General features: G+C 62.0%; 1 protein-coding gene across 3 annotated transcripts; it reads right to left on the reverse strand.

Annotated features, from left to right (window-relative positions):
• Nucleotides 1-565: 565 nt before the first annotated feature.
• On the reverse strand, nt 566-14975 carry LOC132084439 (transducin-like enhancer protein 1). 3 transcript variants are annotated; one of them, XM_059489520.1, is made up of 21 exons: nt 14829-14975; nt 14426-14546; nt 13594-13742; nt 12869-12932; nt 12303-12347; nt 7061-7123; nt 6881-6955; nt 6237-6432; nt 5672-5694; nt 5408-5515; nt 5234-5278; nt 4813-4968; nt 4377-4500; nt 4115-4290; nt 3965-4041; nt 2724-2973; nt 2276-2523; nt 1901-2048; nt 1668-1818; nt 1309-1385; nt 566-1151 (listed from the first exon to the last, which is right to left on the reverse strand). In XM_059489520.1, exons 2-21 carry the CDS (start codon nt 14447-14449, stop codon nt 1044-1046), a joined length of 2307 nt encoding a protein of 768 aa, XP_059345503.1. In that variant the 5' UTR covers nt 14450-14546; nt 14829-14975; the 3' UTR covers nt 566-1043. The 3 variants fall into 3 exon arrangements, with proteins under 3 accessions (XP_059345503.1, XP_059345502.1, XP_059345504.1); XM_059489519.1 differs by having other exon boundaries at nt 4115-4293; XM_059489521.1 differs by lacking the exon at nt 4115-4290 and having other exon boundaries at nt 4351-4500.
• Between the last annotated feature and the right edge of the window lie 286 nt (nt 14976-15261).

A 15261-nucleotide genomic window follows, 5' to 3' on the forward strand; every position in this document is an offset into this window, starting at 1 on the left:
TGCCAAGGGCTGGGCTCTGACGGGTGTCCTGGGGGGCTGATTTTGGCCAGGAACAGAGGAGAGGACACTCCCAGCATGGCAGAGGTGCGGCTGCTGGCCTGCAGCGCTCTGTGGTGCCTGTGGTGAGCTGTGGCTGGGGCAGGAGCCCAGAGCAGCTGCCACACCGCAGCCCTTGGCAGCCCCGGGCTCCTGGGAGCAGCCCGGCTCGCCCACGGCAGTGCTGGCAGGCGGCCAGACCGATAAGGCAGGCGCTGAGTGCTCACATCTCATTTCCTTCACAAACCACTTCCTCCAGGGCTGGCCTCGCCTCTCCCCCGCACCCACAGAGCCCCAGGCTGTTCTACTGGGGCACGGCAGAGCCAGCACCACGCTGTGCCCACACTGCTGCTCCAGCAGGGCCGGGGATGGGCTCTGCCCGCTGAGGAGCCCCCTCAGCACAGCAAAGGATCAGCAAGTTGTGACCAAAAGGGACAAAGTTCCTGCTGTGGTGTCACCCCTTCCCACCTGGCTCCATCCCACCCACGCAGAGCATCGAGGGTACTGCCCAGGACAAGGCACAGCTGCCTTTTTTTTTTTTTTTTTTTTTTTTTTTTTTTTTTTTTTTTTTTTATTATTAAATACACCCTGGGAGGCACAGAGGGAAGGAAACCCAGAGCCCATCCACCCTGGCAAGCCCAGAGCCTTAAACAAATAAAAACCCCACAACAAAAAGTTTAAAAACCAAAAATAAAAAAAAAAGCACCCAAACAAAACTCCCTAACAATGCCAGACCTCCCCCCCTCATCTCCAACTCCCACAGTCTAGATTTAGAAAGAAACCCACAAAGAACAAAACAAGGAGAAAGTCCCCAGGAAATCCAGCCCGAGCAGCAGCCTGCACCATGCCTGGCCACGGTGCCAGGGCCACCTCCACCCCTCTCTCCTCCAGCTGGGATGCCACAGCCATGGCTGCACGTTCTTTGGGAAGTCAGCAGCAGGGCAGGTAGAGTCCACCTGTCCATCCCCATGGACAGCTGCCTGTCCTGCAGTTGGCACCTCTGGGGCTCAGTAAATGATCTCATAAACTGTGGCTTTCTTGTCCCCTGAGCCCGTCACGATGAACTGGTCGTCCGTGGAGATGTCACAGCTGAGGACTGAGGAGGTTTCCTTGGACTGCAGAGAACAGGGGGAAGCACAAACAGCAGCCTCAGAGCAAGGTCCCAACCCTCCCATTCCTTGGGGAGGCTGCAGGGGTGGGTTTATGGGGCTGGCACATAATTAGAGCTGGGTTGTGCTGGGCAGCCTGAGCCCAGGAGCCCCCAGCCCTCACCTGGAAGATGCTGGCGCCGTAGGGCGTCCTCCAGGCGTTGAGCAGGTTGTCCTTGCCCGTGCTCACAAACCACTTCCCTGTGCAGGGACAAAACAGCCTCGTGTCACCTCACCAGAGCCAGCAGCAGATCCAACAAACAGAGAGGCAGCCAAGGAAACACAGAGAGGAGTTTGGCTCTGGCTGCCATCACTGTTCCAAAAGGGATGGATGGACACCCCTTCTCTGACCATCACCACCAGGACAGGGCTGGCTACCACTGGCTTGTCCCCAGTGCAACGAGCCCTGTGAGACACAGACAGAAGTAGAGGTGGCATCTATGAAGCTGCAGAGCAAGGGGGAGCCAGGAGAGGTTTGCCTACCACAGGAGGCGAATTTGAGAGAGAGGACACAGCTCTCGTGGAGGTGCAGCTGGTACTTGTCGGGTTTGGTGACGTGCAGGATCTCCACGTTGCTGCTCTCCATGCCCACGGCCAGCCACTCTCCCATGGGGCAGTAGCCCAGGGAGAAGATCTGAGGGGACACACAGGCTCACAGGGTGGCCCAGCAGCAGGTGCCAGCTGGCCCAGGGTGCTCCAGAGGGCTCCAGCCCTACCTGGGAGCTGAAGTCGTGCTGCTGCAGCTGCCGGCCCTCCCGCAGGTCCCAGCAGCGCACGGTGTTGTCCAGACCCCCTGTCCACAGCTTGGTGCCATCGTTGGAGATGTCAATGCAGCTGGCACCGTCTGTGTGGCCTTGAAACTGCCTGGGAAAGAGGGGGATGGAGAGGGAGAGGGCACAGCTGGCAGGGCAGGCAGCACCTGCAGCACAGAGCGAGGGCAGGGCAGCAGTGAGGAGTGCAAGGACAGGCACTGTGCCACGGCCAGGCTCACACACAGGGACAGGCAGGGACATGCTGCAGGGGACAATGAGGGGATCCTGGGCCGAGGAGTCCCCAGCAGTGCTGCCCTGCAGCCCCTGGCCCAAACTCACCTGACCAGGGTCTGGTTCTGCAGGTCCCACACCACGATGTTGCCGTCGCTGCAGCAGGAGAAGCAGACTTTGGCGTCAGGGCTGATGGCCAGGGCGTAGCAGGCGGGGGCAGAGGAGGTGAGCTCAGCCTTGATGCGGGGCGTGGGGGCTGCCAGGTCCCAGATGGACAGGGTGCTGGCCTCCCCCCCCACGATCAGGCTGCGCCCGTCGGGGAGCAGCTTGCAGGAGCGGATGTAGTTGTCACGGTTCTGCACGGGGGGCACAGGCAGCAGGGCAAGGCAAGGAGCACATGGTGAGCACACGGGGCCTGGCAGGAGACACTTCTCCTTCTCCCCCTGCAGCTGGGAAAGGCCCCTCTGTCCCCTGCACTGCAGCAGGGGCACATTCCCCTTGCCAGCCCCAGCCCAAAGGCATTGCTGCTCATCCTCCTCCTCCTCCTCCTCCTCACCAGGCAGTCAAGCTGAGCCACGGCCGTCTTGGTGCCCAGCTGCCCCACGTCCCAGACCTTGACGCAGCCCTTGCCCCCGGTGTAGACGTGTCTGGTGGAGTTGCTGATGGTGACAGCACAGACCACCTCGCCGTGGCTCAGCGTGTGCAGCTGCCGCGCGTGCCGGGGGATGCCGGAGCCCAGCAGGGCGTCGGGGGGGAAAGGCACCGGCTGCATCTGCCCGTCTGCACTGACGTGGAAGGAGTAGGCACTGCAAGGGAGCACAGCAGTGAGGAACACAGCAGGATCCTGCGTGGGCAGGTGCCATGCAGGTCTAACACAGGCAGCATGGTCTGGAGGCAGAGGGCATGGAAGGAGAAGGCACTGGAAGGGAGCAGAGCAGTGAGAAACAGATTAGTGAGGAACAGAGCAGTGAGAAATAAAACAGGATCGTGCATGGGCAGGTGCCACACAGGTCTAACACAGCCAGGATGGTCTGGACGCAGAGGGCATGGAAGGAGAAGGTACTGGACGGGAGCAGAGCAGTGAGAAGGAGTAGGGAAGAAGAGCAAAGGGAAGCAGAGCAGAATCCTGTGTAGACAGGGGCTGGTGCCATGTGGTTCCAACAGGCACCATGTGCACGTGGCACAAACAGCAGCATGTTTTGGAGTTAGAGGTCATGGAAGGAGAAGGCATTGGAAGGGAGCAGAGCAATGAGAAGCAGAGCAGTGAGAAGCAGAGCAACAAGAACCAGAGCAGATTCCTCCATGGGCAGGTGCCATGCAGGTCAACCAGAGGTCTGGAGGCAGAGGGCATGGAAGGAAAAGGCACTGGAAGGGAGCAGAGCACTGAGAAGCAGAGCAGAATCCTGCATGGACAGGGGCTGGTGCCACGCAGGTCCAACAGGCACCACGGGCACATGGCACCAACAAACCGCACGGTTTGGAGTCAGGACATGGAAGGAGAAAGCACTGGAAGGGAGCAGAGCAGTGAGAAGCAGAGCAGTGAGGAGCAGAGCAGGATCCTACATGGACAGGGCCTGGTGCCACACAGGTCCAACACAGGCAGCACAGTTTGGAGTCAGAGTCATGAGCAGAACACACCCAGCGATGCCAGCTGGGCACACAACAACCACAGCCCAGCTTTCCCCCAGGCTCTGTTCCCTGCTGCCCCTAGCTTGTCCACAGAGCCCAAATTCACCCCCAGAAGCCTCCACATCCCCTCCTCCCCCAGCCCATCCCCTCCATCCCATCCCCACTTACGGCTTGCCCGAGCTCCCCACTTGCATTCCGGCCACCAGCCCCGGGACGCGCATGTGGGGGTGCGGGTCGTAGCCCACCTGCAGGGGACAGTGGGGTGAGGGTGGCTGTCACTCTGTGACCCCACAGCCCCTCGGGGACGGGGTCACTCACCAGGGGTGAGCGCCCGTAGCCCCCGGCGGCCGCGGCGCCGTTGAGCTGCGGGGACATGAGGTGCAGGCTGGCGTAGGCGCCGCTCCCGGCCACGTCCCCGTTGACAGCAGGGTGGGCCAAGCCAAAGGCAGCAGAGTAGGGGCTCTGCACTCCCAGAGGATTCCTCAGGCCCAGGGCTGCTGGGGGAGAGGCAAAGTGAAGGGATGGGGTCCTGCAGACAGAGCTTGGACACCCACCCAGGCCTCAGTGGGGCCAAGCTCACCCAGAGGGTCCACGGGGACTTTGGCAGCCGTGGGGCGAAACTGGGCACTGCTGGAGCCTGGCAGGGTGTCACCCTGAGAGGTTGGCGTGCTGGACTTCAGGCTGGGGGTTCCTGCCTTCTCCACCTGCCAGGAACAGAATGGGGAGGTGGCAACTGCACCACGTCCCTGCCAGGGAGTCCCTCTCAATGACAGCCAAGCCCAGGCAATGCTGAAGGGTCTGTGGGATCTTCCTCCCCCTCCAGCACTTTGCCACATGGGTTTGGAGGCAGGGGGACCCATGGGTTTGGTGGTGGGGGGATCCATGGGTTTGGAGGTGGGGGGACCCATGGGTTTGGTGGTGGGGGGACCCATGGGTTTGGAGGTGGGGGACCCGTGGCCACTCTGTGACTGAGCCCAGCAAGGACACAAGCACAGCCCCAAGTGGGTCACACATACCGTGGGTGCATCCTTGCTCCGAGATGGGGACGTGCTGCTGGAGGAGGCCATGGAGGTGGGGCTGAGGGGCACGGCCTCCTTCCTGCCCAGCGGGGCCTTCTCCACCCCGTTCTCCCGGGACGAGTAGGAGTGGACGCTGTGCGGGGAGGAGGGGTCCTGGGGAGGGAGGGAAATCAGCAGGGAGCAGAGCAGGCTGGAGAGCAGGGATGTACCAGATTATTGTGGCTCAAGCAAGGGCCAGGCTGCCAGCCTGGATCCTGGGGCTCACTGCTGCCATTGGCACCTCCCTGTGATGCCACCTCTGCCTGGAGCAGCTTGTAAGTGCCACCCTCGGGGATGGACAGCCCAAACTGACCCCAGACCCCTCCCAGTGCCCCAGCACACTGACCACAGACCCCTCCCAGTGCCCCAGCACACTCACCTCATCCACCACCAGGTTGTCCTCACTTTTGTCAGCATCGCTGCCCTGAAATGCAGAGAGCACAGCTGGAGCCAGAGCAGCTGCAGCCACCCCACTCCTGCCTGCCAGGCAGCTCCATTCCTCACCCCACAGGGCAGGACGGGGTCACCCCAAGCCCCCCAGCCCTGGGCTCACATAATCTGTAACAAAATCCTTCTCCTCCACTTTCCTCTTCTTGCTGCTGCTGCTCAGGTACTCGGCGATGGCTCGCGCGCGCTCCCCGTTCGACAGCGCCAGGGAGCTCTGGGTGAGGACAGTGCCAGTGGCTGGGATGCTCTGCCCAGCTCCTGGCACTGGCAGGGCTGCCTCCAGGAGCGTGGAGTGCCCCAGCCCAGCCCTGTGTCCTGGGCACAGCTGGTGCCACCACAGAATGGTGCAAGAGAAGAGAAATGCACTTACGGGGCCGGGGTCTCGGTCTGACGCTGTGGCAACGCAGAGGAGCAGCAGGAGGAGGAGGAGGGAAAGGAGAACACTGTGTCACCACCAAGAGCCCCCCAGGAATGCCACCCACTTCACCCATGGCTGCTGGGGTTTTCAGAGCAGGGCCAGACCAGCACAACAGCAGCAGGGTGGTCCCAGACTCTTCCCCACCAGCAGGGTGGTCCCACACCCTTCCCCACCAGCCCACCTCACCCCCTCCCACGAGGGTGCTGCTCACTGGAGGATGTTCCCACCCAAGCCCCCTGCCCCTCCAGCCCAGCTGGCAGCCCTGAGGCATGGCCAGGTACCCCCAGCCCAGGGAAGTGCCCAGGGAAGAAGGGCACAGGGAGCAGAGGGAGCCCCAAGCCAGCACCATCTGTTCCCAGGTTCACTCAGATCCCCTCAGCCACCCCAAACTCTGGCTCCCTGCCATGGTATCCATGTCCACACCAGGTGCCAACATTCAAATCTCAGCATTAATTGGTTTGACCACCAAACTCCCAAAAAACTCACTTTTCAAACCAGGACACTGCCCCACACTCACCCCTGGGCTCTGTGTCATGGACTCCTCTGTCATCCTTGGCGAGGAGCTGGGCCTGGGCCCCCAGTGCCCCTGAGAGTGCCAGCAGCCCCGAGGCACTGCTGATGCCAGCCAGGCCAGCAGGCTGCATCCCAGAGGGGTGTGGGGTCAGCGGGATGGGGGGAGCGTGGTGGGAGAGGTGCTGGGTCTGCAGCTGGTGCTGGGGAGGAGAGGGGAGGGCAGAGTCAAAGGGCTGTGCCAGGACAGCTGCTGGGCAAGTGAGGGGCAGGAGGCAGCCCTGGCACAGTCAGTAATGGGGTCTGCGTTTGGGGGAGCAGGGCATGCACTCAGGGTGTCCCCAATAATGTCCTGGGGGCCACCCCATCCATCCCACCCTGGGCTGGATGTGGGACCTGCTGCAGTCTCCAGGGAATATTGAGTGGGGATGGTGGTGCCCCCCTCCACCCAGGGTGTCAGGACACGGTGACACACCCAAGCCACCACCCCCACCCCAAATTTGCACCCCAAATCCTGCTGGCACCCCCAAACCAGTGTGGTTTGCCTCTCTCCTCCTCTCATTCAGCTGCACCAGGGGCAGGGATGGCAGGAGCCTGGGAGGTGCCAGCATGCCAGGGTGGCCCTGGAAGGCGGGCAGAGGGTTCACGTACCCCGATGGCCGCGTTCAGGTCGGTCATAGTCACCTGCTTCGCTCGCTCCACAGCCTGGACCACCTGCTGCTGGTGCTGTGGGGACAGAACAGGGGCTGGGGCAGCCTGGGACAGCCTGGTCCCTTCCCCTGGGCCCCACAGGAGCTCTGCACACCTGGCTGGGCCCCAGGGCTCACCCACCTCCTGAGACAGGAACGGGATGAGCTGGGCGCAGATCACGTTGAGCCGCTTGGCGATCTCCGTCTGCCAGGGGAGCAGAGAGACACAGAGAGCCCATCAGGGCCACCCTGAGGGACCCCCGTGCTGCCAGCAGAGCCCCCTCATTATGGGGGTGAGGGCAACCTCAGGGTGCTGACACCCAGCCCAAGGGCTGCTCCATTGCCCTAGAGACAGAAGTGAGCCCTGGATGTCCCTGCCAGGACCTTGGGCACACACAGGGACAGAAGTGAGCCCTGGATTTCCCTGTGAGGACCTTGGGCACACACAGGGACAGAACTGAGCCCTGGATTTCCCTGTGAGGACCTTGGGCACACACAGGGACAGAAGTGAGCCCTGGATTTCCCTGTGAGGACCTTGGGCACACACAGGGACAGAACTGAGCCCTGGATTTCCCTGTGAGGACCTTGGGCACACACAGGGACAGAAGTGAGCCCTGGATTTCCCTGTGAGGACCTTGGGCACACACAGGGACAGAACTGAGTGACAATTCCTGTTCACAACAACACCTCCTTCAAACCCAGCACACTCCATCCCCACCCTGAGAGCTCTGGGGTGGCTCCAGCTCCTCCCTGGCAGGAACACAAAGCCCCCCAGGCCCATGGCACCGAGGCCAGCCCTGAGCAAGCCCCCAGCCCAGCAGGCTCCCCCTGCCCTCCTGTGGCACCACACCCGCCCCTTGCCGCCCTCCCAGCCCGGAGGAAGCCCTGCAGAGCTGCTCTCCTTCCTTCCAGCTGCTGTTTTCCTGCAGCACTCGAGTGCCGCTGGCAATCAAGAGCTCAGAGCGTGGGGAGGGAGAGCAGAGTTGTGCTGTGCTGTGCCATGTTCCTGTGGCATCCCTCTGCCAGCTTCTAGGGGCACCATGGCACCCCCCTGCCATCTTCCAGAGCCCCATCTTCCCATGGCATCCCCTGCCAGAGACAGAACTGACCCCTGCATTTCCCTGCCAGGACCTCGGGCACACCTCAGGGACAGAACTGAGCCCTGGATTTCCCTGCCAGGACCTTGGGCACATCTCCTATGCCCCAGGGACAGAACTGACCCTAGATTTCCCTGCCAGGACTTTGGGCACACCTCAGGGACAGAACTGACCCCTGGATTTCCCTGTGAGCACATCTCCCACACCCTAGAGACAGAACTGACCCTGGATTTCCCTGCCAGGACCTCGGGCACATCTGCCATGCCCAGGTGAGTGCCAGGGTGAGGGGGCACGGCCGGGGTGGGCACACCCACCCAGGGTCACTCCCTGCTTCCCTCCAGAGCAGCTGCTCTGCTCCCGCCAGCCCCAAAGCACAGAAACAAATCTGGCACCTGCCCTCACTTCCCCTTCTGAGGAGGGGAGGGAAAAAAGGAGAAAGAAAAGAAAGGAAGAGGAGGAGGAGGAGGGGGGAGCGAGGAGATTTGGCAGCCGGCAGTTCTGGGAAGGATTTAGCTGTCTCCCGGGGCCGGCAGTGATGGATTCTCTTCCCTAATGCACTGATGGGCAGCAGCTCCTTGGGGAGAGCTGCCTCCAATTCACTCGCACTCGTTAATGTGCAATTTACTGGCACTTTAACGCTCTCAGCATGAAAAACGATCGCGCTGTTTGCAGCCCCCCCCCAGCCACCAGCACCGGCGTCGCCTCCCCTCCGGCTCTCGGTGAGCGAGTCCAAGGCCAGGCACATTCGGGGAGGTGCTTTTAGAGAGAGATACAGGCCCCTTTCCACGCCAAAAACAAAGCAACAATAATAAAAAAATATAAATTAACGTCTCCTGCTCCTTCTTGTTTTGATCCTCTCCTGCCAAGGCTGGGGCTGCTTGCAGAGCTGCAGCAGCACTGCCAGACCCCAGCCCCATTTCCCCCAGAGAAAACCCCAAATCCTGGCTTTGGTGATGAGCACCTGGGGACATGGGGCACAGCAAGGACAGCCAGTCCCAAGCCCCATTTCCCCCCCAAAAAATCCAGAGAAAACCCCACATCTTGGTCCTTGGTGATGAGCACCTGGGGACACTGAGCATAGCAAGGTCAGAGGCACAGCACAGCCAGCCCCCAGCCCCATTTCCCCCAAAAAAACCCCACACCTCAGCCCCATTTCCACCCAAACAAAACCAGAGAAAACCCCAAACCTTGGCTCTCGGTGATGAGCCCCTGGGGAGCCCCTGGGGACACAGGGCACAACAAGGACAAAGCCAGCCCCCAGCCCCATTTCCCCCCAAAAGAACCCAGACCAAATCCCCAAACCTCAGCCCCATTTCACCCCCAAAAAACCCATAACAAAACCCCACACCAAAGCCCCATTTCCCAATGGAGCCTCAGCTCCATTTCCCCCCAGACAAACCCAGAACAAAACCCCACATCTTGGCCCTGGGTGATGAGCACCTGTGGACATGGGACACAGCAAGGACAGCCAGTCCCAAGACCCATTTCCCCCCCAAAAAATCCAGAGAAAACCCCACATCTTGGCCCTTGGTGATGAGCACCTGGGGACAGGGTACACAGCAAGGACAGAGGTACAGCAGAGCCAGCCCCCAGCCCCATTTTCCCCCCAAAAAACCCCACACCAAAGCCCCATTTCCCTCCATACAAACCCAGAGCAAACCCCACACCTCAGCCCCATTTCCACCCAAACAAAACCCAGAGCAAACCCCCACATTTGGCCCTTGGTGCTGAGCAGCTGGGGACAGGGGGCACAGCAAGGACAGAGGCACAGCACAGCCAGCCCCCAGCCCCATTTCCCCCCAAAAGAACCCAGACCAAATCCCCAAACCTCAGCCCCATTTCACCCCCAAAAAACCCATAACAAAACCCCACACCAAAGCCCCATTTCCCAATGGAGCCTCAGCCCCATTTCCCCCCAAACAAACCCAGAACAAAACCCCACATCTTGGCCCTGGGTGATGAGCACCTGTGGACATGGGACACAGCAAGGACAGCCAGTCCCAAGACCAATTTCCCCCCCAAAAAATCCAGAGAAAACCCCACATCTTGGTCCTTGGTGATGAGCACCTGGGGACACTGAGCATAGAGGCAGAGCACAGCATGGCCCCCAGACCAAAACCCCACACCTCAGCCCCATTTCCCCCAGAGCAAAACCCCACATCTTGGCCCTGGGTGATGAGCACCTGGGGACAGGGTACACAGCAAGGACAGAGGTACAGCAGAGCCAGCCCCCAGCCCCATTTTCCCCCCAAAAAACCCCACACCAAAGCCCCATTTCCCAATGGAGCCTCAGCCCCATTTCCCCCCAGACAAACCCAGAACAAAACCCCACATCTTGGCCCTGGGTGATGAGCACCTGTGGACATGGGACACAGCGAGGTCAGAGGCACAGCACAGCCAGCCCCCAACCCCATTTCCCCCCAGAAAAACCCCACACCTCAGCCCCATTTCCCAATGAGGTTTCAGCCCCATTTCCCCCAGAACAAAGCAGAGCAAAACCCCACACTTGGCTCTTGCTGATGAGCACCTGGGGACACTGAGCATAGCAAGGACAGAGGCCAAACCACAGCATGGCCTCAGCCCATGGCCATGGGGGCTCTGGGGCAGGCAGGACCCGCCTGTGCCCGTGAGCAGGGCAGGATTTGGGGCATGGGGAGGAGGGACAGACCCGATCCCCCCCAGGGCAGCGCTGAGCCCGTTCTGCTCTCACACAATGGCCGCTGGCTGTCAGAGCAGACTCAGGGCCCTTGTTAAAAGTGCCGACAGCTCCCTGGCCGGCGGCCAGCGGCACCTGGGGCTGGCAGCAAACACAGCCCGAGAGCGCGGGGAGGGAACAGCAGCCAGAGGAGAGCAGCTCGCAGCTCTGCAGGGCTGGGCAGACCCTGGGCAGGCTGCCCCAAGACCCACGATGGAAACACCACGGAGCCAGCACAGGGCTGAGAGGTGGGGGTTGAACCCAGACCCCCTTATCAGCCTCCATAGGAGACCAAAGCTGAAGGGTCTCAGGGAGAGAAATGACCCCAGAACTGTCCCAGGGACAGAACCGAATACAGAGAGACAGAACCGACCCCAGAACTGTCCCAGAGACAGAAATGACCCCAGAACTGTCCCAGGGACAGAAATGACCCCAGAACTGTCCCAGAGACTCCCAGAACTGTCCCAGGGACAGAAATGACCCCAGAACTGTCCCAGGGACCCCCAGAACTGTCCCAGGGACAGAAATGACCCCAGAACTGTCCCAGAGACAGAACCAACCCCAGAACTGTCCCAGAGACAGAACCAACCCCAGAACTGTCCCAGAGACCCCCAGAACTGTCCCAGGGACAGAACCGACCCCAGAACTGCCCTCACAAAAGCAGCACCAGCAGGGATGCCAGGGCAAGGAGGGCATCCCAGAGGGGCAGGACACCCTCCCAGCGGGCACAGAGCTGGCAGGGGTGGCTGACATCCCGCCCTGGCATGGGGACAGGGCCAGCTCTGCCCTCCCGTGCAACAGTTGGCGTCGGCGGGCGCGGGGCGGGCAGGAAGGCGGCGGCGCCTCCTCGTCAGGCTCCTCCGCAGCCTCTTTAAAAATAGATGAGGAGAAACCTTCTGTCTCAGAGCAGCTGGTGTGACCCGGAGCTCGGCTCAGGGGAGGAAGGGAGGGAGGGAGGGAGCTGAGGAAGGGAGGGAGGGGAAGCAGCGAGGGAGGATGCACAGTGTTGAGCCCCTGGAGAGCCCACCCTGCACCCAGCCCCAAAACAAACCCTCCTTTCTCCTCAGAATGCTCCTCAGTCCTGGCCCCTGGGCCAGTGGGCAGCAGACACTTGGAAAGGTGTTAATGCAGAGCCCCTCAGCCCCTCAGTTCTGACCCTGCAGTCTCCCTTGTCCTGAGGAATAAACCAATATCTCCTTCACAACACCCACAATCGGTGTGAGCAGCCATGCAAACACAAATCCTCCACCACCCCTCCCTGCCTGACACAACAACAGCACCACACTCCTGGCAGGGCACCCTGAGCCCAAAACCAGAGCACAGAGCTGTGTGGGGACCTAAGGAGGCACCACAGCCCAGGCAAGGCCACTCTGAGCCCAAAACCAGAGCACAGAGCTGTGTGGGGACCTACAGAAGCAGCCAAGGCCACGGCACAGGGATGAGGACACATCCCCCACAAACACTGAGCTCCCTGGGCTGCAGCAGGGAGCAGCTTCACTGTGGGGACAGCCCTGAAGAGCCCAGGTGGCAAAATGGGGCTGGGGAGCTGGGAAAAAGGAGGTGGAGAGAGCTCCAAACCCAGGCACACTCACCTGTTTGTGCATCTCGATGTTCAGGCCATAGGACATCTCGTAGTACTGTGAGGGAGAGAAACCAACACCAGCTCAGCTCTGGAGACCAGGGGAGCTCCCAAAGCAGAAAATCCTCTGTTCTGCTGGCACAGCAGCTCAGCCTGGCCACAAACAGGTGTGGTGTGGCCAGGCCATGGGGACAGCAGGGTCCCTAGATCCTTTCCCAGGAGCAGAGGGGTCTGTGGCACAGCAGAGGTGGCCCTTACACAGCAGAGGGGTCTGTGGCACAGCACAGGTGGCTCTGGCACTCAGCTGCACCCACAGGATGGACACAGCCCCCCAGGACACCTCCAGAAATTGGGACAACCCACCCAGGAGCAGATTTGCCACCACAAGCTGAGGCAGAACTGCTCCAACACCACGGATCTTTTTGGGGGAAAACCAGACAGGAACAGCCACAAAACCAAATCTCAGGGCCTGGCCACACAACCCAAAATCAAAGGGAAGGCAAAGCATCCCTGCACGCCCTTTGATGGTTCAGAGGAGATCCCACACCACCCTTCTCCTTTCAGGTGGAGCTCACTAACCATGACATAATGACGCTGGATTTCTGTTTTTTCTGTTGCCAGCTTTTCACATTCTAACTTCAAGCTGTGAAAATAAAGAGGAGAGAGAGGGGGAGAAGGAGCAAATCCCCCCTTGGTCCTCCCAAGTGAGAGGATGGACAGAGCGGGAGCCCTCTCAGTGTTTCAGCCTCCTCTCAGCTCCAATCCCAAATCCCAGCACAAGGCAAGATAAAACCATCTGAAAGAGGGCAGGAAGGGGCTGATGAAGAGGAGGTGGACACCAAAGGGATCTGGGCATCAGGGAGCAATTTGCACGGACTGCTCACCCCCTCCCCAGCATCTGCTTCCCAAATGGAGCGAGCTGCAAAGCTCAGCTGCATTTAAACCTGCACAGTGTGGGGAAGGGGAGGTGATCCTGGACAGCCTCAGGGATCAGAGGGAAAAGGGAAAAGGGAATGGGGAGGTGATCCTGGGCAGAGACCTCACAGATCAGAGGGACTCCAGGTCTCAGAGACGGCTCTGGCTCAGCCCAGGAGCTGGCTGCTGGAAGCCAGCACCTCCTTTTGGAGCTTTTGGCAGGCAAAGGTTGAGTTTCCCCCTCTCATTTCAAGCTACCAAGGTGATGCTTGGCACAGCCATGCTCTGGAGGGACCAGTCCACCCTGGATGGTGCTGCCCAGTGCCAGGAGGAGCCTGCTGCTGGCTGAAGTGCCCAGCTCACACAGGTGAGCCCTGGCAGCCTCTCACCTGTGGTATTGGTTCTGCAGGAACTGGAATTCCTCCTTGATGCGATCCAAGGTCTCTGGGTAAGTCAGCTTGAGGGACTGGGGGGTGCTGGGGATGGCACTGGCAGCAACAGCGGCTCCTGAGGCAGCAGAGGGTGCCTGGAGATGGGCCTGGACAGAGATGGCACCTCCAGGGTCACCTCCTGCTGCTGCCCAGCAAGGCTGGCACATCCCCAGGGCATCCCTGCACCCCAGGGTACATCCCACATGCAGGAGGGTGCACAGGGAGTTGCTGGAGAGGAAACTGCTCCCAACCAGGCACCAAGGGCTTCACCAGCACTGGTGTGACACGGAGCCAAAAGGGATTAATGACCACGGGTGGCACCGGGCATGGCACAGAGCTGGCGGCCACCACACACGGAGCTCCGTGCCTGCCCATCCCCGTCCCACCATCCATCACAGCCCGGTGAATCCCGCTACGGGCACCCCACAAACCCAGACCGGCTTGGGGAAGAGCCCCGGCACCGCTCCGAGCATCACCCGCGGTACCGAGCATGACTCCGGAGGTACCGGCACTGGCTCCGAGCATGACCCGCGGTACCGGCACTGGCTCCGAGCATCACCCCCGGTACCGGCACTGGGCTGTAGGTCAGCACCGAGCATCACCGGCGGTACCGGCACCGCTCCGAGCATCACCCGTGCTACCGGGACTGGCACCGAGCATGACCCGCGGTACCGGCACCGCTCTGAGCAGCACCCGCGGTACCGGCACCGGGCTGCGGGTCAGCACCGAGCATCACCGGGCTCGGGGGCGCAGGGCTGTGCTGGCACAGCTGAGAGGGAACGGGGCTCACCGGGGGCCTGTTCTGCGGGAACATCCTCGGCACCGGACAGGCCCGGCACCCTCCGGCCGCGCGGGCCCCGCCGCAGGCGCGGGACAGGCCCGGGACACCGCTCCCAGCTCCGGATCAGGCCCTGCAGAAGAACCGGGGGTCACCGCCCGCCCGCAGCCCCCCCCCCCGTTCCCGCGGGCACCGAGGGCGCCGGGGCTCCCCCCGGGCTCGGCGGAGCCGCCCAGCCCCGGCCCCCCGCGCCGCGCAGACAATGGCCCCGCGCCGCCCGCCGCAGGTACGGCCGCGGGGCGGCACCGGCCTGGCCGCACACCCAGCCCCGAGCGCGGCCGGACCGCGGCCGGCGAACACCGAGCCGAGCCGAACTGAGCCGAACCGGGACAGGACGGGACAGGACGGGACTCACCGCGCTGAGGGTCCCAGACCCGGCCCCGGCCCCAGGCGCGCACCCCTGAGGCGGGGCGGGCCGGGCCGGGCCGAGTCCAGCCGAGCAGAGCCGAACCGAGCCGAGGCGGGCCGGACAGAGCCGAGTCCAGCCGAGCTCAGCCGAGCCGGGCCGAGCCCCCGCCCCGCCCCGCCCCGCCCCGCCCCGCCCCGCCCGCGCGGCCGCCGCTCTGCGGAGCGCGATCAATGAACGGGCGCGAGCGCCAGCTCCACGTGGGGCCTGGCCCGTGCGGGCAGGCGCCCCCGCCGCCAGCCAATGGGAGCGCGCCCAGCCCGGCCGTCCCCACGTGGGGCGCGCCGAGCTGTCTTCCTATTGGTCAGCACAAACCCGGCCGGCGCGCGAGTGTCAATCAAGGGAGGCCGAGCGGAGAACGAGGGGGCGGAGCCGCGGTTTA

The sequence above is a fragment of the Ammospiza nelsoni genome, chromosome 27 (genome assembly GCF_027579445.1).
Source record: "Ammospiza nelsoni isolate bAmmNel1 chromosome 27, bAmmNel1.pri, whole genome shotgun sequence".
In the NCBI taxonomy this organism is placed as follows: domain Eukaryota; kingdom Metazoa; phylum Chordata; class Aves; order Passeriformes; family Passerellidae; genus Ammospiza; species Ammospiza nelsoni.